Genomic DNA, 25,428 nt, shown 5'->3' on the forward strand with positions numbered 1-25,428 from the left:
CCCTCCCCGTGTCCTCCAGTCCATTCTCTACATTTGCATCTTTATTCCGCCTGTCCTGCCCCTAGGTTCATCAGAACCATTTTTTTTGAGATTCCACATATATGTGTTAGCATACAGTATTTGTTTTTCTCTTTCTGACTTACTTCACTCTGTATGACAGACTCTAGGTACATCCACCTCACTACAAATAACTCAGTTTCGTTTCTTTTTATGGCCGAGTAATATTCCATTGTATATATGTGCCGCATCTTCTTTATCCATTCATCTGTCGATGGACACTTAGGGTGTTTCCATGTCCTGGCTATTGTAAACAGTGCTGCAATGAACACTGTGGTACATGTCTGTCTCTCTCTTTTTAATAATTACCTTTTTTTAAAATTTTAATTTTTTTAACATCTTTATTGGAGTATAATTGCTTTACAATGGTGTGCTAGTTTCTGCTTTATAACAAAGTGAATCAGCTATACATATACATATATCCCGTATCTCTTCCCTCTTGCATCTTCCTCCCACCCTTCCTATCCCACCCCTCTAGGTAGTCACAGAGCACCCAGCTGATCTCCCTGTGCTATGTGGCTGCTTCCCACTAGCTATCTATTTTACATTTGGTAGTATATATAAGTCCATGCCACTCTCTCACTTCGTCCCAGCTTACCCTTCTCCCTCCCTGTGTTCTCAAGTCCATTCTCTACGTCTGCATCTTTATTTCTGTCCTGCCCCTAGGTTCTTCATGACCCTTTTTTTTTTAGATTCCATATATATGTGTTAGCATACGGTATTTGTTTTTCTCTTTCTGGCTTACTTCACTCTGTATGACAGACTCTAGGTACAGCCACCTCACTACAAATAACTCAGTTTCGTTTCTTTTTATGGCCGAGTAATATTCCATTGTATATATGTACCACATCTTCTTTATCCATTCATCTGTCGTTGGACATTTAGGTTGCTTCCATGTCCTGGCTATTGTAAACAGTGCTGCAATGAATGTTGTGCTACATGTCTCTTTTTGAATTATGGTTTTCTCAGGGTATATGCCCAGTAGTGGGATTACTAGGTCACATGGTAGTTCTATTTTTAGTTTTTAGTTTTTTTTCTTTTTGGCTGCATTGGGTCATCATTGCTGTGTGTGGGCTTTCTCTAGTTGCGGCGAGCAGGTGCTACTCTTCGTTGCAGTGCGCGGGCTTACTGCGGTGGCTTCTGTTATTGCAGAGAAGCATGCGGGCTTCAGTAGTTGCGGCATGTGGGCTCAGCAGTTGTGGCTCGCGGGCTCTAGAGTGCAGGCTCAGTAGTTGTGGCGCATGGGCTTAGTTGCTCCGCGGCATGTGGGATCTTCCCGGACCAGAACTCGAATCCGTGTCCCCTGTGTTGGCAGGTGGACTGTTAACCACTGTGCCACCAGGGAAGTCCTGTTTTTAGTTTTTTAAGGAACCTCCATACTGTTCTCCATAGTGGCTGTATCAATTTACATTCCCACCAACAGTGCAAGAGGGTTCCCTTTTCTCCACACCCTCTCCTTGCTTGTATATTCTGGATATTAACCCCTTATCAGTCATATCATTAGCAAATATTTTCCCTCATTCAGTAGTTTGTCTTTTTGCTTTGTCAATGGTTTGCTTTGCTGTGCAAAAGCATTTAAGTTTAATTAGGTCCCATTTAGTTTTGCTTTTATTTCCTCTGCTTTAGGAGACAGATCAAAAAAATATTGCTATGATTTATGTCAAAGAGTGTTCTGCGTATGTTTTCTTTTAGGAGTTTTATGATTTCAATACTTTTTCATTTTTAAGTTTCATAGTGAAGCTGGTCTGATGCCAGACTGAGAGACAATGAACATAGATGGGTTCGTGATCAACTTATATTGAAAGCTCATTTTATCTTTCCAAAAAATTATTTTCCCCAATTTGAACGTATACCTTGAAATCTCTTTTCTTGACAGGTTCCAGAATCAAAGAATACCACTCATCTATCTTATGAATTAACATAGAATATGGCCATATCTCCCCCCAATCCCTTCTGACATATTCTTAGTAAAGATGGACAATTCAGAATCTATCAGCACCAGTATCAACTGCTTCTTATAATTCATGTTTATTTACCAAGAATTACTTTCCTACAAGCAATCCAATATATTTACAGGGCTTCCCTGGTGGCGCAGTGGTTGAGAGTCCACCTGCCGATGCAGGGGACACGGGTTTGTGCCCCGGTCCGGGAAGATCCCACATGCCGCGGAGCGGCTGGGCCCGTGAGCCATGGCCGCTGGGCCTGTGCGTCCGGAGTCTGTGCTCCGCAACGGGAGAGGCCACAACAGTGAGAGGCCTGCGTACCGCAAAAAAACCAAAAAAAAAACCAAAAAAACAATATATTTACAAACTGTTAGCCTTTCTGACTAATTCTAAAAATGTCAACTAAATGCACAGACTAACAAGTAGACACCTGTTTAAAATAATTCTTTTTTTAAAAAAAAAGTAATTTAAACAAACAAATGAAGAATGGAGGACAGCAGTTGTGAAAGTTCAAACAATTTTTAGACAGGTCAATGATTTCAGGCTTAGGTGTTGCCATCGGGGCTTTGTCACCTATTCCATGTTCTACTCCAACAGTCAAAGACCTCAAACAGCTTAAACAAAAGACTAATAACATTTTCTTAGATTTATTCTATGGTTTGTTTGCTTATTTGATTGTGCATTAGATGTTCACGATAGCAACTTAAGTTCTCAGGTTCATCATAGATTCTGCAAGCTGATTTGAGAATGACACTGAAATTACCGATGACAAGGTATCATCTATGTTACATAATACAGGCTGTATTAAAACTCTTCTCAGAAAGAGCAAAGTGAGAAGAGGTCAATGTATGAATGCAAATGATTCATACCCTGTAGGAGTTCTGAGCAAATTTATCCCACCTAGTTGTAAAATAACTACTAAAGTTAAAAAACGTTTCTCCTGAAGAAAGTGACTTGCTTGCTATTTTGTGTTAAATGAGAAAGGTATTGGATGATCTCAGAAAATTATTAAGTCAACTTCTGACAATACATATTAGATAGACTGCCAGTCAGGAAGCCTTGAGCATTTCATGATCCATTCCTACCTCACATGGTGGGAGTAAATATTTATTAACAGATTCTTCTTTCTTTTCAAAGAACATTTGATAGTATTGACAATGTCAATTTTGGGTGTGGAATTTGGTTCCAAGAAGTAAAATAACCCCAAATACTCAAGACCCCCAGCAACCTATTACCATGACACAGAATTACTCAGGGCACGAGACTTGGCATTCCTGTTTTTGGGTGCCTGGTCTGGGCTCCTTACGCCTGACTCATACTGCATGACACTGAGCTAATTAAAATCTCCAAACAGATTCTATCCCTAAAATGGTAGTATAGGTGCTTGCAGCCTTCGAGTTTTAAAACTAAACATGTTTTAAGTCTAAACATGTTTTGGGACTTCCCTGGTGGCACAGTGGTTAAGAATCCGCCTGTCAATGCAGGGGACACGAGTTTGAGCCCTGGTCTGGGAAGATCCCACATGCCGCAGAGCAACTAAACCCATGTGCCACAACTACTGAGCCTGTGCTCTAGAGCCCGTGAGCCACAACTACTGAGCCCGAGTGCCGCAACTACTGAAGCCCGCGCGCCTAGAGCCCATGCTCCACAAGAGAAGCCACCGCAATGAGAAGCCTGTGCACCGCAACAAAGAGTAGCCCCCTCTCGTCGCAACTAGAGAAAGCCCGTGCACAGCAACGAAGACCCAATGCAGCCAAAAATAAATGAATAAAATAAATAAATAAATAATAAAAAATAAATTTCTATTAAAAAAACCCAAAACTAAACATATTTAAAAACTGCAGTTGAGGACTTCCCTGGTGGTGCAGTGGTTAAGGATCTGCCTGCCAGTGCAGGGGACACGGGTTTGAGCCCTGGTCTGGGAAGATCCCACATGCCGTGGAGCAACTGAGCCTGCGTGCCACAACTACTGAGCCTGCGCGCCACAACTACTGAAGCCCGCATGCCTAGAGCCGTGCTCCGCAACAAGAGAAGCCACCGCAATGAGAAGCCCACACACTGCAACAAAGAGTATCCCCTGCTCGCCGTAGCTGAAGAGAGCTGTGTGCAGCAATGAAGACCCAACACAGCCATAAATAAATAAATAAATTTATTAAAAAAAAACAAACAAACTGCATTTGAGATCTTGTCCCAAAAGTTATGGTATAGATAAACAGCGTGATTTGTCCTACTTCTTGGCCTTTGCATATTCTGTTCCTTTCAGCCTCGAAACGCCCTCTCCTTACTTCTTGTCCTGGCAAATACTTAGCCATTTAAGAACCAGCTCAAATGTCATCCTCTCTATAAAAATCCACTTAACTCCAGGCAGTTGGTTGCCCACTTTGTGTCTGTGCATAATTACTTTACAATACTTAACACATTATATTGTAATTATCTGTTTATATGTATGCTTCCCCAACCAGACTAGAGAAGGAAAAGTATCAACCATCTTTTAATCTCCAGGGTCTAGCACACTGATTCATGCTTAAAATACCTGTGTTGAATGAATGATAGAGACCCTCTCCTGTTTGGGTTTTTTACTTTCCCCAGGTCATTTAGCTCTTCTCCTGGGCCATTACTTTTCCCTAAAGCAATCTTTTAAATTTATCCATGTATCTATTGGCTTTCTTTATGTCAAGTACTACAACTTAATCCTAAAATTCTGTTTAAGCCCCTTTGCGGAGCAAACTCCTAAATTCTGAATAGGGCAATCTTCTACCCCAGGCAGTCAAGAAAAACCCTTCATCCTTGAGACCAAAACTGCCTTGACTATCTTGTTCCCTCTCTTCCATGTCCTACACGGGAGCCTCTCTCCTACTCTGCTTTCTTAGTTGAACAGAGCATTCAGGTCTGCTAATTAGAAGCTAAATGGAAGGTGTAGGAAATTGCATGATGCTAAGAACACAGAAGCATCCTTTCCTCCCCCCATTAAGTTCATACAACTTTTATTAATTTCGTTAATTTCCTATCTTGAGAAACATTATAATGTGTGACAAGCTAGACCACAGCATTACCTTACTCCAGCCCTGGGGGAAAAATTCCCAATAGTATGAATTTGATTATGCTCCAACAAACCCTGGGAGTTAAAGAAATGTGTTCCTATATTATGTCTGTACTTCACCGTTCCAGGCCATATAACCATTTACAAACAGACCCTGAGCATATATAAGGGTGGAAAACATGGGCCAAGTTGTCACAGTGAGCCATACCCTTACTATCTTCCTTTTGACTGCGCTAGTTCAAACCCATGTCATCTCTTGACCAGACAACTGCAAGAGACTGCAGCCTCTTTATTCCCTACTCCAATCCAAATTCCAGTTCCAGAAGTTTATCTTTCATGATGTTACTCTTTTGCTTAAAATCCTTCAACAAAAAAGAAAAAAGTCCTTCAAACTTACACTTCTTTGCATGGCATAGATAGACCTATAAATCTGAATCCAATCTACCTTTTCAGATGGATCTCAATTCACTTCCCAGATCATGTTCCCCATATTGTATATCCAGAGGCTAACCAAACGAGACTCCAGACTTAGTCTTAAATTTTTATACCTCCATGCATTTGCTCATAACATTCTGGTTTAAGACACCTTTTTCTCTACCCTCATCTTTGTTTGTCTGGTATAAATTTCTACTCATATTCTTCAAGCCCTGATCAAGTATCACCTCCTCCACGAAGTCTTTATTGACACCATCATGCAAAACCTTTCATCCATCTTCTAAGAACACTTGTATTTTCTTTAGTATATATTACATTGCATTTATAATTATCTTCCTACTTACCTATCTGTCTCCTCTACCAGGCCAAACTCCCTGTCAAGAGGCCCATGTCTAAGTCCTTTTTGTAATACCCAGTACTCACCGAAGTTTCAACACCATATGATTTTGAAAAGTGTCTGTTTAATGATTACTTGTCTGTCCTCTTCTTGCACACCCTCCTCTTACCTGTTTCTCCTCTCAAAAGTGTGTATTCTTTATCCCCCGTATCAAAAATTTAACTATTCATCCCATTCTTCTGGGACCTAATCGAAAGATTTGTTCAGAGTTGTAGAAAAAGTTGGAATATAGATATCCTAGTCTAGAGGAGCTCTCAATTTACTCAGAGCACAAGATTTAGTGTTAAATAAGGACAGTAACAGAAGGCAGGACAGAATAACTATTAAAGGAGTTTAGAGAACTGCAAATAGGGAAAGTTTCAGGTATGCTTTAAAGATGTCATCGAAACAAAACAAAACAAAACATGTTTCCTGGTGATCTCAGTTTATGGAAATTATACCAGACTGAATATTTGCATATTAGCATTAACAAGATTTACAGTGTATATTAGTATTTTTTAAAGGGTCTAAGGAGCTCAGAAATAGAGTTGCTTTATTTTGTTCAATCCAACATTTCCCAAGCTTATTCAATCATAAAATATTTTTCTTTTCAATAGTAATGCCTATACCTTGGGAAATATTGATGTTGGTGAAAAATAGAAAACAACATCAAAAGATGGTTGGAGACCATAAAGGGTCTTAAATCATAAGGATAGATCATATAAAGAATAAGTTCTTAAAGACATAAGAAGTCATCTCGTAGGTCAGGTATGAGCAGTTTTAAGCAGGGCAATGATATAAAATGTTCCATTTTAGAATGAGTACTCTGGCAAATATGAGAAAGACATATTGGGCTGTAGGATGATGTAAATGGCGAGGGGCGTTGTAGGGGGAATAAAGAGTTATGAAAATGAAGGTACAGAGCTAAATTAAGAAAAGAGGTCCAGGGGACTCCCCTGGTGGTCCAGTGGGTAAGACTCCATGCTCCCAATGCAGGGGGTCCGGGTTCGATCCCTGGTTGGGGAACTAGATCCCACATGCATGCCGTAACTAAGAGTTCGCATGGCGCAACTAAGAGTCTGCATGCCGCAACTAAGAGGTCTGCATGTCGCAGAAGAAACCTGCATGCTGCAACGAAGATCCCGCGTGCTGCAACTAAGACCTGGAGCATCCAAAATAAATAAATAAATAAACATTGTTTTTAAAAGCTCCCCATCTCCACCTTTAGGGCCTCCCTGGTGGCGCAGTGGTTGAGAGTCCGCCTGCCGATGCAGGGGACACGGGTTCATGCCCCGGTCCGGGAGGATCCCACATGCTGTGGAACAGCTGGGCCTGTGAGCCATGGCCGCTGAGCCTGAGCGTCCGGAGCCTGTGCTCCGCAACGGGAGAGGCCACAACAGTGAGAGGCCCGCGTACCGCCAAAAAAAAAAAAAAAAAAAAGCTCCCCATCTCCACCTTTAAAAAATAAATAAATTAATTATATTTTTTAAAAGAAAGAGAGAGAGAAGAGGTTCAGGAAGGCTTCAGAAGGTGAAAATCCTCCCTCACTGACTGAGAAATCTGTCTTGTTCAGGGAGCTTGCTCTTCCCTCATAAAAGTGTTACTAGACAAACAGAAGCTTCCTGTTTATGGGATAATCCAGTCCAGTTATCTAGGACGGCCAATAAGTGATACTACCTTCTGGGGTCAGTTGGGATGGGGGTCTCTGCAGGAGACAGAGGCAGCAATGAGAGGCTGGAGTGGTGGACCTGCACAAAGAATTCAGGTCAAGACAGCCTTATCTCCTGTTCTTCTGTAAAGAAGATCTGCCCCCTGTATGCCAGGAAATATTCTGTAGTCTCCTTTGCTCACCCCTCAGTCTTCTAGAGATTCTGAAGGGGTTTAAAGATAGGCAACAGGGCACTTGAGAGGAAAACATTACATGTTTACATGATTTGGAGGTTTCTGAAAAGACCTTGTGCTTAAGTAGAGACTCTAAGGGGTAGCATATCAACTGTACCATTTATCAGCTGTGAGACACTGGGTCCCACACTTAAACTTTTCTGAACTGGCTTCTCTTTTATAAAATGAGTTTACCACCATCTACCTGTTTGAAACTAAAATGAAATTATTTCTGAATGAAGTTACAGTCTGAAGATTATAAAGGACTATAAAAATGTCAGTTATCTGTATTCTGAGTTAATTTTATCTCATTTGAAAGTATGTTTTAAAGATTACACTTGGTGGGAATTCCCTGGGAATCCAGTGATTAAGACTCGGCACTTTCACTGCCATGGGCCCGGGTTCCATCCCTGGTTTGGGAACTAAGATCCCACAGTCTCGTACAGCAAAAAAAAAAAAAAAAAAAAAATTGCACTTGGTAATATTGTACTTAATAATATTAATAATAATGTGAATGTTTTCTCATAGAAATCAGTTCCCTTATTTATGAATAAAATAAAATTGTATTTAAGTATGAAAAAAGAAATATTCAAGATTCTTTTCTCTGTTCCACAAATATTTTATAAACAAATAATGAATCGTTTAACATATAGTGTTATTATTGCGAGTGATCACAGTAAAACTAACGATCAGATCACTTATATGCTCCCCTCACCCTGCCAAATACACACATATACACACAGAGAGCAAAAAGGAACTTGATAAATTTGGCTAGCAGGAACTTAATCTGCAGGCAGTAAAGATGGTCAGGTATGAGAAGACACAATTGGGGTCTTAGGCTTCTCTTCTAGTTCTCATCCATGATTTCTACCTGACCCAGAAGAATAGAACAGTTTGACTAAAACAAAACAAGCTATTTTTCTCATGACATTAAAAAGAGGTGGCAAAACCACTGGCCACATCCCCACCTATTTGGGAAGTGACAGAAATTTAAAGTTACTCCCTGTTTATCTCCCTGTTTATCTAACACCTTCAACTGAATTCTCAAAACACTCTGAAAATATCAATTAGGCCTCTCAAGTAAGGAAAGGATTAGGCCTATTTCAGGTAAGAAAAATAAAGTATGTAATAGCCTGTTAACAATAAGAATCAGAAGAGAAACCAGATTCTAGCATTTTTGGCTCTCTCAACATTGTCCTTAGGCCACACTTGATGAAATGACCCAAACAGTAGCATCCCCAATAATGCTGTTAAGCCTATGCTTTTTAAAAGCTTTTTATGCTTTGCGAGAAAAGAATACTGGCCTTGGTTGGAGTTAAGACCAGTGTTCCAAGCCTGATTCCACCACCCACTAGTTATATGACCCTAAACAAGTCACTCAATTCATTTAAACTTCAGTTTCCTTATCTGTAAAACAAGATCAAATCTATCTTACAATGTTGCAGGGATCAAATTAAATTATGTATGCCTGACACATAGATACTCAGATGCTAGCCTGCTTGCTTTTCCCAGACTTCACCTTCTTTAAACCCACAGATAACACATTTAAAGATTATACTAAAATTGTTAGTTTTTTAACTAATTAAAAAAAACCTCTGGATGGTAGTAATCCAATACTTGGCTAAAATAAGAAATGGCCTAATTTTTTAATAACTTCCAAATCAGTAATGGTTTAGAGTTGTCATCATCAAGATTGTAAATTAATTCCTGTTCATTTTTATTGATGTGAGCAAAGACAGAGATTGACTTCAGAGAAATAAAAACAAAAAGAGAACTTTTCCAGAAATATAATGAGTGATGCCATATTTCTCAGTTAAAATTCAAGGAAATTCACATCTGAAAAAGGAGTTAATATATTATTCCAAAGTTAACCAAGCAGTGTTCTCTTAAGTAAATATTCCTTTGGTTCAGAAAATAGATCAATAGTGTCTGTAAAACTTCAATACCATGTAAATTAACCTCTTAAGGCTAGGAAGATCACCAGATGTCCAGATATAAGCAAACTTTTCCAAGAGCCTAGGAGGTTCTTTCTGATACTTATTAACTGAAAGTGAAAGCGACCTACCATAGTTAAATGCCCCAACCTTTGACCACAACACTTCAAAGTAATTTAGAAACCCCAACTCAGTGAGCTTAAATAACACATCCATCTCTAAACAAGTTTGTCAGAACAGAAAAATAGAAGAAGATAACTCATCTTACTCTCCTAGACACTCTAAGTCGGCTTCTTTTGAAGGAGACAAATAGCAGAATCATGGAAATCTTAAAAGCCTTGATATATAGGCTACAATTAAGAGCCTTTCTTAACTCCTTTGAAAGAAACGAACACTCAGCTTTTTACTAGGAATCCCTAGCATCTTTCTGTCCTCAAAACATGACACACAAGAATAAAATGATCTGTCCAAGGTCGCAGAGCAGGCAATGGCACAGTCTGACGCCCCTCTTTGCTGCATGCAATCGTTCATGGGATGTACTGACAGTAACACACAATCAGATTTTAAAAGGTAAGGGTCGGGGGTGGGGGGTGGGGGTCGGGGGCGGTGTCCACTGAATGCTCCAGATAGTGAAATCTGGTAGTATTATGTCTCTGCATCTACTGCCTATTTTCTCACTGACCTTAAAAAGTCGGCATACATGGTGCATCGTCAAGAACTCAAGATCAGAGGAGCTGGGAAACACATTTTCTCCTACCATGTCAACCTCTGGGCATCCTTTTCAGTGCCCCGTTGCTTCTCTGGACAAAGAAAGGGTCTGTCCACTCTGCACCCTGCCCAAGACAGCAGTGTAAGAACCACAGGGGGCCCCCCAAGAGCTTGGCACAGAAGACACACCACAATGCCCAGGGTGCCCCCAGAGCGCTGCCTGGGAGCTGTCCTTTCCCGTTAGTGCCATTTCAGTCACCTGCATTCCAACTTTCAGCAGTGGTGGGCAGAAAGAACAGCCCTCCTCCCGAAACGCTGCAAAGTATGCCCCAGTCAAATGGACACACCCCTCCAAAGCGCTGCCCCCTCAGAATGATATTCTCATTCCATCCTTTGCCAGATATCCCCTCCCCATCCTCATTAAGACATGTCCCCTACCTCTGGACAGAGGGGCATTCACCCGACCAAAAACGGCCTCTCCCTGCCTCCTGACTCGATGGACAGCTCCCTTCTCACCGACTGCTCAGCCCCCACTTCAAGCCCTCGGGCAGTGGTGGGGTGTTGGGTGCGTTTACCCTACTCTTCTGGGCGTGCGGATGGTTAGCGGTTATCGGCTCTCCGCAGTTGCCGCCTGGCCCTCCCTCCCCCTGATCATCCTTCACCTCTCCCTCCACGCTGGGACACACACACACACACACACACACGGTGCGCAAAGGACGGCCCCTGGGGACGGTCACACGCGGTGACGGGCCCCAGGCCCCAGGTTCCCTCCGCCGCGGCCACCGCCCCCGGGCCACGCCCCCGCTCTCACCCGCAGTCCGGGGCCGGGCACCAGCGGCAGTCGGGGTCCGAAGCCAGGTAGCGGCGCAGCATGAACTCCTCGTACTTGTGCATGAGCGGTGGGTCGGCGAGCAGCAGGCGGATGTCGTGTGGGTTCAGTCGCTCGCTGCACTCGGGGCAGCTGATGGGGACCCGGCTCTCGCTGATCTCCAGGCGCAGGTAGTGGCGGAGGCAGTCCCGGCACGAGCGGTGCGGACAACTGAGGAGGCGCGGGGCCCGCTCGGGCGGCAGCCGCACCAGGCACAGAGGACACTCCACCTCCTCCGGGCCCGAGCCGCCGCCCTCCGCCGCCTCCTCATCGTCTAACCCGGGCCCCGCCGTCGCCGCGGCCTCCGCCTCGGCCTCGGCGGCCGGATCGGCGGGCAGCGCCTCAGGCGGCGGGGCCTGGGCCGCGGCAGGGGCCGGGGCGGGCGGCGGCGGCGCGGCCGGGGGTGGCGGCTCGGCCTGCGGCTTGGCCCGGGCGTGGCGACCGCGGGCCGAGGCGGAGAAGACGCTGTGGAAGGTGAGGCGCCGGCGCCGGCCGCCGCTGCGGCACTTGGGGTCGGGCGCAGCCGCGTGTAGGGATGTAGACCGCGGCGACTCGGAGTCTTTCTCGGAGCCCATGGCCCCCAGAGGCCGAGGAGCGAGGGGCGCTCAGCGCCGCCACAGCTCACGCCTCAGCGCCCCCTCAGCCGGCGTCCCGAACGCCGCCGGCTCAGCCGCCCTCCCAGAGATAGAAACCGAACGGCAGCGACTAAGTGGTTATAAAGCCTCCGCCCCGCGCGCCGCTGCCCACTGCGCAGGCGCCTCGCGAAGACACCTCACAACCCGCGCCGCCCCGCCCGGGCGGGGGCGCTGGGCGGGGCCGAGCGGGGTGGGGCGTGCTGGGCGTGCTAGAGCGGAGCTCTGCCTCCTCGGGGGTCAGGTGATTCCAGGACCTCCATCTTGAGGAGAAGGTAACCCAACTGCTTTTTAGACCTCCTGCTACAATACCTTCCCCCCGACCCTCGTCATCCATAAGGTGGAGTTTTCGGTTTGCCTTTCCGCAAGGATGGGCCGATTGCCACTTGCAGCAAATGATACTTCAGTTACTCCATCTGTAAAAGGCAGATAAGGGTAAATCAGATGGTGACTCCAAGCTGGTCCACCTTCCAACACTTCTTTTGTTGTTGTTTATTAAGCTTTAATTAATAAAGAGTATATTCATTGAGCATCTGTTAAGTGGAGGCATTACTAGATAAGACAGACGGGGTCCCCCTATCTGCAAGAGAATTATAGAACAAAGTCCAAATCCCTTAATCTAACATTCAGTGGTCTCTGTGAACTAATAAACTATTGCTAGGCTCACCTCCCATTCTTACCTCCCGGTAGCTTCGTTACTTACAATTTGTAGAAGGAGGCCCAGCATTTTTTTGCCTGAAAGTGGCTTTCTTTTGCTGGTTCCCCACTGCTCTGACCGGGGGGAAGATCTGGATTCAGACTTACAAATGCGAGGCAAGCAAGCCACTTTAACAGCAATGGGAATGTATCAGTTAGGATTATACTCAGTTGCAAATAACAAAAGAAAAAAAATGACTTACGATAGAAATTTATTTCTCTCTTTGTGAAAACTAAGTCGCAAAGTAGGCAGTTCAAGGCTGCTCTACCATCCTCAGCACTTAGTTTCTAATCGTAAGATCATCTCATTATGGTCCACATTCCAGACAGTGGGGAGGGAAAAGAGAAGAAAGGTACACTATTTTCCTTTTAAGAAGACAACCTGGAAAGTCTGGCACGTTTGTGTTTACATCTCATTAGCCAAAGCATCGTCACATGGCCAAACTGGAACATGTAGTTTTCTGACTGGGCACAATGGGCCCCTAAAAATAGGTGCTCTGTCATTTTTTGTTTTGTTTTTGTGTTTTTTTTTGTGGTACACAGGCCTCTCACTGTTGTGGCCTCTCCCGTTGCGGAACACAGGCTCCGGACGCGCAGGCTCAGCGGCCACGGCTCACGGGCCCAGCCGCTCCGCAGCACGTGGGATCTTCCCGGACCGGGGCACAAACCCGCACCTGAGCACCGGGCTTCCCTGGTGGCGCAGTGGTTGAGAGTCCGCCTGCAGATGCAGGGGACGCGGGTTCGTGCCCCGGTCCGGGAGGATCCCACGTGCTGCGGAGCGGCTGGGCCCGTGAGCCGTGGCCGCTGAGCCTGCGCGTCCGGAGCCTGTGTTCCGCAACGGGAGAGGCCACAACAGTGAGAGGCCTGTGTACCACAAAAAAAAAAAAAAAAAAAAAGAATGGTGGAATGAGTACTGGAAGGTAACCAGCTGTCTTTTTCATGGGTGGTATTTAAAACCACGAGAAAGGTCCCCAGGAACAAACCCTGAGAAAGTTCAGACTCATGAGGTAAAACAGTGGAAGAGGAGCCAGCAAAGGAAACTGAGAAGCAGGGGTTGTGAGACAGGAGAAAACTCAAGCCGGCATGATGTCACAGACACCTAGATAAAATGTTTCCGGGGGGAGTGGTCAATTGTGACAAATCCCACTGAGAAATGAAGAAAGATAAGAACAGAAATGACCACTGGATTTTGCAATACCAAAGAGTCCCATAAGGAGGAGAAATGCTTCTCCTCAAGGAGGAAGGAGATTTGATGCTGGATGGCTAAACAACAATTAACTTCTGTATATTGGACAGAGTAGGCTAGGTTTTGCTGTGGTAACAACTCATATCTCAATGCCTTAACACATTGATATATTTTCCCCACTCATACAAAGCCTGCTATGAGGCAAGGCAGTCTCTGGGTCACTCAGAAGTCTGGGCTGTACCACCTCAACCCAAGGCTTTCAGGATTGCCTCAACAGGGGAAAGAGAGCTGGAGGGTTGTGCACCATCAGTTCAATACGTCAGCCTGGAAATGACACGTGTTACTTCCACTCACGGACTACTAGGCAGAAAACGTCATACAGGCCCAGTTTAATTGCAAAGGAGGCTGGGAAATGTAGAGGGGGGTGAGGCACGGACTATTTAGTAAGTGATGTTATCTCAGCCACAGTTCCCTATAATCACTGTTGACTTTGTTCTCGGTGCCCAATGTCCTGAGCGGTTGCAGAGCCCCCTTCGAGGAGCTGTGTGCCTGTGGTATGGATGAAAGATGGGGGAGAAGTCTGCCTTGTTCCTTGGGTCAGATTGTGCTGAAGGAGATGGGGACCCCTGATTCCAGGCAGACCCAGCTGGCTTTGAGATGCTTTCTCTTGTGCAGCTGACAGAAACAGCTGTCAGAATCCTAGCTTGCTGAAAAGCTCAATGCACCGAATGTTTGCTTTTCTTGGCTCTGGTTCCCAAACAAACTTTGCCTCAGCTCAAAGCTGCCACCATCAGTGCTTTGGCAGAAAACTGACCTCCCATAAATGCCACTGGACTTTGCTATGGCCCCATTTCTCCTGGGTTTTGTCTCCTGAATCCATCACCCGTGAATCAAGGGACTAAAGCAATTCCTCCCACTTTTTCCTCTGTGTCTCCACTTGATACAAGCTAAGCAGTGACTCAGGGAGATGACATGAGAGAGAAGGATTCTCACTTATCTATTCACTCATTCAGTAAACATTTATTATACTTACTTTGTGGAAGGCTCTTTGCCAGGCACTATGGTCATAGAGATGAAGCACAGTCCAATAGGGGTGGCAGACAAGAAAGCAGGTCATTGGGATACTAAGTGATAAGGTCATGTACAAAAAGCTGTGACAGGCCAGAGGAGGGCATGGTAAGCCTTGCTGAGGGTGGTGAGGGATGGCTGTCCTGAAGAAGAGCCCTTTGGATTGGGTCTCAAAGGATGAGTTAGAGTTGACAAGTTGTAAGAAAGAGAAAGGACATTCCTAACTGAGGGAGCCTGAAAGAAAGGCATAGCGGGACAAAGGCTGGATCAGCCTGAGGAAGTGTGAGCAACAGGGTGTGACAGGAATAGAGAATGCTTGAAAGCCTGTGTGAGAGAAGAGAAAATGGAAAGGTTCTGTATTAGGACTCCATTGGATGCAAGGAAAAGAAGCGCAATGTAAACTAGCCTAGGCCAAAAAAGTGATTTGGGGCTCATGTAACCCTTTGAGACAAGTACTACAGCTACTGAGCCCTTGGTCATGGGGGATGGGATGCCATGATTGAAAGTCCCCACCTGGAACATATGGTTGGACCAGGGGAAAGGGCAATTCTTATGTTTTCACAAGAAGGGAGGGGTCAAACATGAGGAGGTAAAATATGAAATGTTCACCAGAGATAGGCTGGGGCCAGGTCACCAGGAGCCTTGAATGCCAGCCTGAGAACTTCAGCCTTTATTCTCTTAAGCAGTAGGGCACTGTGGAGACATTCTGATCAAGGAGAGCCATATGTACAATGGAGGTGGCCTGGAAAGCCTGCTCTTTCTTTACTTGAGGCTCTACTTTTGGGCTTTCTCTTGCCTTTCCAGGTTGCTTTGAAAGCTAATTTTAATCAGATGTCACTTGAATACTGCTGGGCCCCAGCTCCTTCCTCTGGCCTCAGGGGTGATCTACCTGTTGTTACCCCTAATTATTCCCTCTGGATCAGGAATGGTGAATGCCACTGGCATAGTCAGTCTGATCTGGGTGGCCTCCTATCTCCTAGGTTTCCTGGCCCTTCCCCCTCCCTACCTGCCTCAGTGAATGGCCTCCCCATCCACCTGGAAGTCCTCCTGCCTCTGACCTGTCCTCCAAGCCCCATATCCAAGTCTTATTTACTCCAAAGTGCTTATGGAACCTCACTCTGGTTCAGGCCTCATCATCTCTCTTGCCTGGACTTTGGCCCCAGCTCCCCTCAATTGGTGTCTTTTGTGAAATCATCTGCTCATGTCAACCCCTCCTCAAAAAACTTTCTACAGTTCCCACTGCCAGCCTCATCTCCTTCCATGCATCTTGCTTCTTTGCAAATGCTAGTCCCTCTGCTTGTAATCCCATGCATAATTCCAGGTTCATTTCCATGGTCACCGCCTCCCTTTCTACTTTCAGACTCACCTCCCTCCCTCTCTTGTGTCCCCAGGGCATGATGTAGATAACACCAGTGTCACACCTATTACTAGGATGACCACATGATTTACTGTCCAAACCCAGGACACTTTTGAGAATGAAAGAGAATGCTATTATCAATTGCCCTGGTTCAACAGGTGTTGATCAGTCTGTTCCTGGCAAACTAGAAGGTACGGTTATCTACCTACACCCAACATTGTCATAAAACCTGGCACTTTGTGCTTTCATATCTCTCAGCCCAAGAATGTTATCCCCATTTTTATGATAAGGAGGTGAAGCCTCAGAGAGAGAAGAGACTTGTGGTCACACAGCCAGAAGGCAGCAAAGCTGGCCCTGGAGGTCAATCATCAGATTTCAAATCCTGAACTCTTCTGACTCTAGAGGTTGGTATGGGCCAGCACCCCTGACTCCCCAATACCTCAGAGTCTTACTGTCTAGGTTAGTCGTGTGTGGTCCCCCCTCCCCAGATGTAGGGGGAAGGTAGAAATGCAGTCTTACTCATCTTGTGCACTGGTCCCGCCCAGCACCTGGTGTAGAGAAGGTGTCAGGGTGGGTTTGTTGGATAGATGACTTCTTGAGGCTAGAGCTGTGTGTTTCATCTTAAAATCTGAGCCCCTTTTCCACACCTAGTACAGTACTTGCTGTGCATCTGTTCCTTCAGTTAACACTTATTAAGCACCTACTATGTGCCTGGTACGGTGCTGGTGATACAGCAATGAGCAGAATAGATAAGGTCCCTGTTCTCATGGAGCTCACTTACGTTCCAGTGGAAAAAACTGTACAAAAACAATCACAAATAAACATAGTTACAAATCAGGATAAATACTAAGGAAAAATACTGGGTACTGAGTTTTAAGAATTATTTTGTAGGTAAATTTAATAGGTTTTTGTCATAGATTTGATGGAGGACAGTGAGACAGAGATGGCTTTTGGGCTTCTTGCCTGAAACAGAGATGAAGACAAAAAGGCGCAGTTTGGAGAGAGAAAAATGTCGGTTTGGATTTGTGGAGGCTGGAAGTGTCTGTGGGATTTGTTTTAATCTTTGCCGCCTGGTTAATTGATTTACCCCAAATTGCAACATTGCGGCCAGTAACAGAAACCTGCTTCAGCCAGTCTAAACAAAGCTGGCTTCCAGCTAGCATGGTAGTAAGAGGGGCAGATGTGGGAAGGCGGGAGAGAAGCAGAGAAGGGATGCGCTCACGGAGACAATAATCAGACCTCCCAAGATGCAGTGAGGACCGTGGCGACCAGCCAGGCAGCAGGCTGCGTTACACCCCGCGGAGGGAGCAGCATCCCCACCCTACCCTCCTCCGCAAGAGACCAGCGCACCCCGGAGCCCTCGAACGAGGGGAGGCGGCTGCTTCGTGCCTGGAAACCCAAGCAGCCCGGTGGCTCCGCTGCGGGACCTGCCAATCGGACTGTGCCTAGTGGCGGCACCACGTGACCAGCCTCCCCATCTCCTCCCCTCCTCGCCTTCTGGGGGAGACTGGCATCCCCGCCATCCTGCCACCCCCGCTTTCCCGCCCCCGCCCCTCGCGTACCGCAGCCGCGCGGGAGTGGGCTCCGGCGAGGGGCCGGGATTCCGCCGCAGTCCGCTGCGGCGCGGGGGAGGGGCGGGGAGGCGAGTGAGCTGCAGCCGCAGCGCACGCAGTGTTTTCCGTCAAGGTCGAGCATACCCACTCCAGGGCAAGGCTGCCTCCGGAATCCGTCCCAGCCATTACTACTGCCGCTGCCACGCAGTCAGGCCACAGCATCCCTGGCCCTCCTGGACCACTGCCCCAGCCTGTCGCTGGGCTTCCTGCAGGGACAGCGGGGGACAGGAGGGTTTCAATCTATCCTGCCCCACGAGCTTCCCAGCCACTTTTGTCTTACGGCACACCTCATGATGTGTCGCCCTGCTTTAAACCCCACACTGGCTCCCAATAGCCCTATAGGAGAGCATTAAGGCCCTTCATAACCAAGCCCCAGCTTAACCCTTTCCAGTCCCACTGCTCTCTTGCACCAGAGACCCAGTCCCTCTGGACCTCTTGCCCATCCAGGAACAGCCATCACTTTCATACTCGTGACTATACTTGATGTACTTTTTGCCTAGAGTGCCCTTTGCGAACCTAGCACATCCATAGACCCAACTTTATTATAATAAAATTCGATGGGGGGTGGGAACTGCTGCTGAAATGCTTTTCAGCAAAGGTCACAAATTTGAAAGATTACAGGGGTCAAACAGGAGAAATAAATAGGGCCAGTGGGCAGGGGCATAAGAAGAACCTGGCTAGAGGGCAGGGACTCTGCTCTTCATTGAGGCCAGCATGCTTCTTGCGGGGACTGTGGGTCCTATGACGCCAGATACTGTGAGTGTACAGGAAAAGCCACAAATCCAGATTTTTATGTGTAATCGCTCACTTTTTAAATATTGATTTGATTTTTTAAACATCCTGTGGACCAGATGCAGCTCATAGACCCTCAGTGTGTGACCTCTTCTCTTTAGGAAAGAGGACGGCTTTCACTGGGAAAATACTTTGAAAAATTGTTTAAGGTGAAGGTGTGGTCTTGAAGCTCCCAGAGGCAGCTGTCGTGGAGGCAAAAAAGAAGAGGAATTGAATTTGTTCTTAAAACGACTCTAGATGTTTTAAGCTACTGAGGACTCAGAGAATCTACCAGAAACTGGAGGCCTGGGTTTGGGAAATGGGTGGGAACCGAGGCGCGGGGAGGGCAGAGGCAGCAGAAAGCCAGCCAGGACACCTACCCACCAGCATCAACTGCTGTGAATGATGGCAAACATTTCCTCATTCATGGGGTCTACATGAAGGCCAGGGAGGGGCCCTGTTGTGCTTGGACTTGCAGGGGGTGAGGGAGAGCGTGAGGGGGTGACTGGAGATGGGAGGGGAAGCCAGCCCCCCAACCCCTAAGGCTTCACACAGTGGGATAATGCCTGGAAGGGAAATTGGAGAGCTCCTTAGGAAGAGAAGGTAGAGACAGTAGCCATATGGCAGATATCCATGGCCAGGAGACAGGAGCTGGCCACAGCTGAGGGGGTGGGAACAGTGTAGAGGGAAGCAGAAGAGCTGCTGATGCTGTCTTGGGAACCAGTGTATTTTTAGTTCACCCTGAGGTCTTTTGTAATTGTGATGTGGTCTCTTCCTCTGTCTCCCATTCGTGGAAATCTTCAGAAAAGTCTTCTATACTCACTGAAGCTAACCCTACTGGGGTGTTTGTGAAAATGGCTGAAGGGGCCAAGCTTTACATCTGTTTTGGCATAGTGCTGATCAAAGACAGTACAGGCTGAATCAGGAGCTGGACCACGAGATATCAAATCTCCCAAGAATTGGGGCTTCCCTGGTGGCGCAGTGGTTGGGAGTCCGCCTGCAGATGCAGGGGACGCGGGTTCGTGCCCCGGTCCGGGAAGATCCCACATGCCGCGGAGCGGCTGGGCCCGTGAGCCATGGCCGCTGAGCCTGCGCGTCCGGAGCCTGTGCTCTGCAACGGGAGAGGCCACAACATTGAGAAGCCAGAGTACCACACACACAAAAAAATCTCCCAAGAATTCGCAGTAATTTTGGTGAGCGTTTTGGAATGGGTGTTTGGGCTCATCCCATGATCTCAAGGGGTCAGAAGGCCCCTGGCTGACATCTAGGTTACAGTAATAAAGAACCAGCTATAATTCACTAAGTGCTTACTTGTGCCAGACATTGTGCAAATACATACATTACCCCACAGTGATTGTATGAGAGAGATATTATTATCATAATCCCCATTTTACAGATGAAGAAATTAAAGCCCAGAGAGGTGCAGTAACTTGCCCAAAGCCACAGAGATAGAAAATAGTGGACTGGACTCACTCTCCAGCCGATTGCCCCCAGCAGAAGAAATAATCATCTCCTCTGGAGTTTTCCTGGACAGCACTTACTATGTAGAGTTATAATTATTAACTTGCATGTCTGTCCTTCCCACTCATCTATAAGGGGACAGGAGCCAAGCTGCTCATTTCAAGTGCCTGGCACACAGTGGGTGCTGAGTACATGTTAAATCAATTAGTTTAAGGAAGGCCAAAAGCAGCACCTCAAGTCTCAGGTCTTTGTGCCCTTGGACAAGTCATTCACCCTCTCTAGGCTTCAGTTTTCTTGTCTGTGGAATGGGAATTATAGATCGATCTCACAGGATTATTGTGAGATTTAAATGAGACCAGGCCATGGAATTTCTGTAAATTTCCATTCAACCAGCAGCTGTTGTTGCTGCTATAAAGATGATGATGATGATGACGACAATATGATGATGCCTGAGAAAGGAGCAGGGGAAAGAAACCAGGATCCAGAAATTCCAGAACTGTATCAGTTCAAACAGGGAGGCCCAGCCAGTGTGCAGCGTTTCCAAGACTACTGTGTCTTCATTCATTCATCATTGCTGGAACACCTACTATGTGCCACCGCTTGATCATTCAAAACTCTGCAGAACAGAAACTCAAATTATCCTTATTTTTCAAGTGAAAACAATGAGGTAAGATATACGACGTGACTTCCTCAAGGGGAACACAGCGACAAAGTGGCAGAGGCAGGATTTGAACCTAGATCTGTGTGGTTCTAAAATCCTTGATCTTTCTGCTTTCGATTCCACAGCTTCTTCAATCTTCACTCAATTCACCAGAACATTTATCAAGCATCAACTAAGTGCTAGGCCTTCTGCAGGGGTAGGGGATACAAGGCCCAGACTGTCTGAAAGCCATTTCTAGGTCAAGCTGGTGAGGCAGACAACTCAGCAGACATTTCCAATTCAGTGTGATAAGCTCTGTGCTGGGTGAAGTGTGGGTGATACAAGAGTGTGCCATTGCCTTAGACTTGCCTTTCTCTTTGGTCTGTGGACCCCAGGTACATCTCAAACTTGCCAAGTGGTTCCCTTCAAGTCCACCTCTCTGGGGTGGAGGGGTTTTTCAGTGGGGACCAAACAATAACCAACAGTCCTCTCCATAAGAAATTCCTCCCAGGGCTTCCCTGATGGTGCAGTGGTTAAGAATCCGCCTGCCAATGCAGGGGACACGGGTTCGAGCCCTGGCCCAGGAAGATCCCACATGCCGCGGAGCAACTAAGCCCATGCACCACAACCACTGAGCCTGTGCTCTAGATCCCTCGAGCCACAACTACTGAGCCTGTGTGCTGCAACTACTGAAGCTCGTGCGCCTAGAGCCCGTACTCTGCAACAAGAGAAGCCAGCGCAGTGAGAAGCCCGTGCACTGCAACGAAGCGTAGCCCCGACTCACCGCAACTAGAGAAAGCCCGCGTGCAGCAACAAAGACCCAACGCAGCTAAAAAAATAAATCAATAAAATAAATAAATTAAAAATTTAAGAAAAAAAAAAAGAAAAGATATCCCTTCCAACCAGCCTCTTCTCTCTCTTCATCTCTGTCTCTGTTTCTCTCACAGACACACACACACTCCATGATGACCGGAGGTGGGTGATGGGGTAATGCTGGTAGAACTGGTTTCTCCATCCTTTGGCATGCTCTGCCTGGGTGGTCCATGGTTCATGGCATTTGTTATCTGCCAAAACAACAGGGACATCCTGTTACACATTCATTAAAAAGAAATCAGGGAGGAAAGTCACCCAAGCAATAGTGATTATCTCTGGGTGGTGAAGTTATGTGTAATATCTATTTCCTTCTCTTTACTTATTTGCTTAAATTTTTTTTTCTGGCATGGATTTATTACTTTTGTAATCAGTAAAACTATTTTAACAGTTATTTGTGGCCTTATAGATGTGGGAGAAGGTCTATGAGAAGCAGTCTCAGAAGGGGCTTTGTCCTGGGCACAGCAGGGACTGGACAAGGCAGCACACGGGAGAAGTGAGGAAGTGAGAGGTCATCGAGGATTAAAAACAAAAGCCACCATTCCTGAAGGCTTGCTCTGAGCCTAGGTCCTTCCTGGCCTTGATGTGTGTTTCTCAGTTAACCCTCAAAACCAGTTTAGGAGATAAGCTATTATTTCACAGCTGAGGAAACCAAGGGCCCATTTTATAGAAAAAGAAACCAAGACTCAGAGAGGGTCCATTACGTGCCTAGGAACGCACAGCTAGAAAGTGATGGAGGCAGGATTTGAATCCAGGTCTGTGTATTTTTAACTTATGGACTTAGTGGCCATTCCAAGGCCTCCCGGTTGCACAGGGCTTACGTATTCCCAGCTCCTCACACATACTTATTGATACTAGTACAATGCAGAGAGGCAGGTGAGATAAAGATCATTGTCCCATTTTCCAAAATGAGAAAATTAAGACCACAGAGGAGATTTGCTCAGCATGGAGCTGAGAAGTGGTAGCACTCCTAGAATCCTCCTTTCTCTCTTCTGCTACCTTCTTCTGCCTACTGCAGGGGCTTCCTTTGTGAAACAAATGACTCAAGGTAAATGGCTGGCTGGACTTCCCCTTTCTCAAAACACAGGAAGTCTGTGTTGTTTGCCTTTGTGAGAGAATAATTTCAGGTCAGTTACAATACAGGCCACATAGAGGATTGGGTCCTGGGGTGGGGGTGGCAGGCAGGGCTCCCTGCGACCTGGGCTGCCTGGAGACACCTGTATTTTTTCTTTCCTGAGGTTCATGTCAGTGTGTCTGCCCAGGCTTGAAGTCACACCCCAGATAGCTGACAGAACTATTATAGAATTTAGAAAAATGAGCCCATGAGGAGAGAAGGGGGGGACCCTTCAATAATAATAATAGTAAGAGTGGGGCTTCCCTGGTGGCGCAGTGGTTGAGAGTCCACCTGCCAATGCAGGGGACACAGGTTCGTGCCCCGGTCCGGGAGGATCCCACATGCGGCAGAGCGGCTGGGCCTGTGGGCCATGGCTGCTGAGCCTGCGTGTCCGGAGCCCATGCTCTGCAACGGGAGAGGCCACAACAGTGAGAGGCTCATGTACCAAAAATAAATAAATAAAATAGTAAGAGTGATGATGGTGATGGCAGCCCACATTTATGGTACAATAACCTTTGTACCAGGCACCGTGCTAAGTGGCTTACACATGTGAACTCATTTGAGCCTCGTTAACAGCCTTAGGAAGAAGATTCTATAACTTTGGAACCAAATAAAATTGAATTCTAATCACAGCCATGCTGCTTCCCAGCTGTGTGACCTCAGGGACATTATGTACATTCATTCAACGAATATTTTTGAGCACCTACTATGTGCCATATTTTGTTCAGTGAACAGAACAAAGATCCGTGCTCTCATGGTGCTTAACGAGGGAAAGTAGACAACTTGTAAACATAATAAGTAAGTTATGTCGGAAGGTGATAAGGGCTAAGCAGGGTAAGGAGGTCAGGGAGTGCTGAAGGTGGAGGAGGAGAAGAAGGATGCAGCGTTAAGCAGTGGTGTCAGGGAAGCGAGCCTGCAGAGCATCCCTGGTGCATGCTGCCCTATCCGTGCCGTGTACTTGCACTCTGGGGGTGTTGTTTTTCGCTGTATAGCCTCTCAGCCTGATTCTCTGGCCCTTTTCTGCAAGGTGACCTAGAGTGGCCTTGTTTGCAGTTGAGAAAGCTAACTGATCCAGTGCTGAGTGCCCACTTCTAGGCCTGGTACTTTACATTCATTTTTTCATTTGCTCCTTATCCAGACCTGAGAGGTAGAAATGATGAATCCCACTTTACAGATGAGGCAACCAACTCAGAGAGGTGGAGTGACCTAAGGTCACATAGCCAATGAGTGGCAGAGCCAGGGTTTGGGCCCAGGTGTGCCTCCAGATTACTCTGTTAAGGTGCCTCTCAGTGGTGATGAAAAGGCCCCGGCAGGCTTTTCTCCTCCAGCACTTGCTGCTGTGTGTGCTGACAGCCCACAGCTCAGCTCTGCCTAGAGAGAAGGAGTCATGTAAATCTGTCCCTAAGCTAGAAAGATAGACAAGTTTGGGCTGCCTGGGAGGACCTCTAGGACCTGGAAGGGAACTGACTGTGCCTCGCCTGGGTCAGTGCTTCAGAAGGAGAAGCCTTCCTCCCTACCGCCCCATAAGCCAGAGACTTTTCTCTCTGAGGTCTGAGCCCAGTTGTCACTGGGTGGCCTGATTCCCATGGAAGTGTGGAGATAGAAAACATCTGGGGCTGCTGCAGTTGCCAGGCAACAACCAACTACTCACTCACTTGACCAAGTCTTGAATCTGAGTCATTTTTTCATTTGCTCCTTATCCAGACCTGAGAGGTAGATAAGATGAACCCCATTTTACAGATGAGGGAACCAACTCAGAGAGGTGGAGTGACCTGACTAAGCTCACATAGCCTTAGAGATTCTTGGATGCTGTCAGAGATTCTTGGATCTGAGACCTGGAGACTTCAATTCTGGTTCTGATTTTCTGTGTGATCTTGGGCAAGTCCCTACCCCTTTCTGGGACTCAGTTTCCTATCCCTTGTATCAAGAGCAGTCAGACTGTCTAAGCTGCAATATGAATAGACGCCAGGTGGTCAGAATCAAAGTGGGGCAGGGCCAGAGGCTCAGGGGCTGGCCATAGGTGAGGGAAGACTCAGTCCTCCTCCTTTCCATCCTGTCCCAGCCTGTCCTGGCCCCGGTTACCAGCTGAGGCCAAGGGACATTTCCCTTCCCACCCTGAACTATTTCAGGCTACCCAGACTCCATCCCAGGCCTACTCCTGCAGCTCAGTCTGGGAATCATCTTCATACTCACAAGTTAGTGCAGCCACCGCCCACCCGTCATAACTCCCTGTGGGGAGTTTCCTCAGTTCCTGCCAAATGCAGCCACCCAGTTCTGGGTGTTTCCCTGAACACCCATCAGAGGACCTTCTGACGCTGTTTGCCGAGATTGCACTGGTGGTAAACCCTGAGGGTGGTGCATTCTGCAGAAATCAGCAGAGTTAACTCGTTCCGTTTCACAACCATAACAAAAAATGACCACAGCTGCAACAGCAACAAATGCTTTATGTCCCTGATCTCATTTAATCCTCGTACAATCCACAGGGATGGGAACAAAGGCCTCATCTGTAAAACAGATGAGGAAATGGAGCCTGAGAGAGGTGAAATGACTTGCCACAGGTCCCAGTAAATGGTGGAGTCAGGACTCCCACTCAGAGCTGGTGCCACAGTCTGGGATTTCAAACCACTGCAGGGCGCTATTTCTCCACAGTCCCAGAGGGACTGTGCCAGGGCTGGAAGGGCTCAACCCACTTTACAGATGGACAGATCAAGGCCCAGAGAGACCTGACTTGTCCAAGATCACACAGCAAGTTGATGTCAGAACAGAGTCTAGGACCAC

At 46.7% G+C, this 25,428-nt stretch overlaps 1 protein-coding gene across 6 annotated transcripts in view; it reads right to left on the reverse strand.

The window, feature by feature from the left end:
* RNF19B (ring finger protein 19B) overlaps positions 1-11,966 on the reverse strand; it is a 29,824-nt gene extending 17,858 nt beyond the window's left edge. For 2 of the 6 annotated variants that reach the window (XM_032641729.1, XM_032641687.1), the window contains exon 1: positions 11,186-11,954. In XM_032641729.1, coding sequence (XP_032497620.1) covers positions 11,186-11,817 — 632 coding nt within the window. In that variant the 5' untranslated portion in view covers positions 11,818-11,954. Of the gene's footprint in view, positions 1-11,185 lie in introns of all 6 variants that reach the window. The other 4 variants (XM_032641696.1, XM_032641713.1, XM_032641721.1 and 1 more) reach the window with 4 other exon arrangements.
* Positions 11,967-25,428: the final 13,462 nt, after the last annotated feature.

This window comes from Phocoena sinus, chromosome 1 (assembly GCF_008692025.1).
Source record: "Phocoena sinus isolate mPhoSin1 chromosome 1, mPhoSin1.pri, whole genome shotgun sequence".
NCBI lineage: Eukaryota > Metazoa > Chordata > Mammalia > Artiodactyla > Phocoenidae > Phocoena > Phocoena sinus.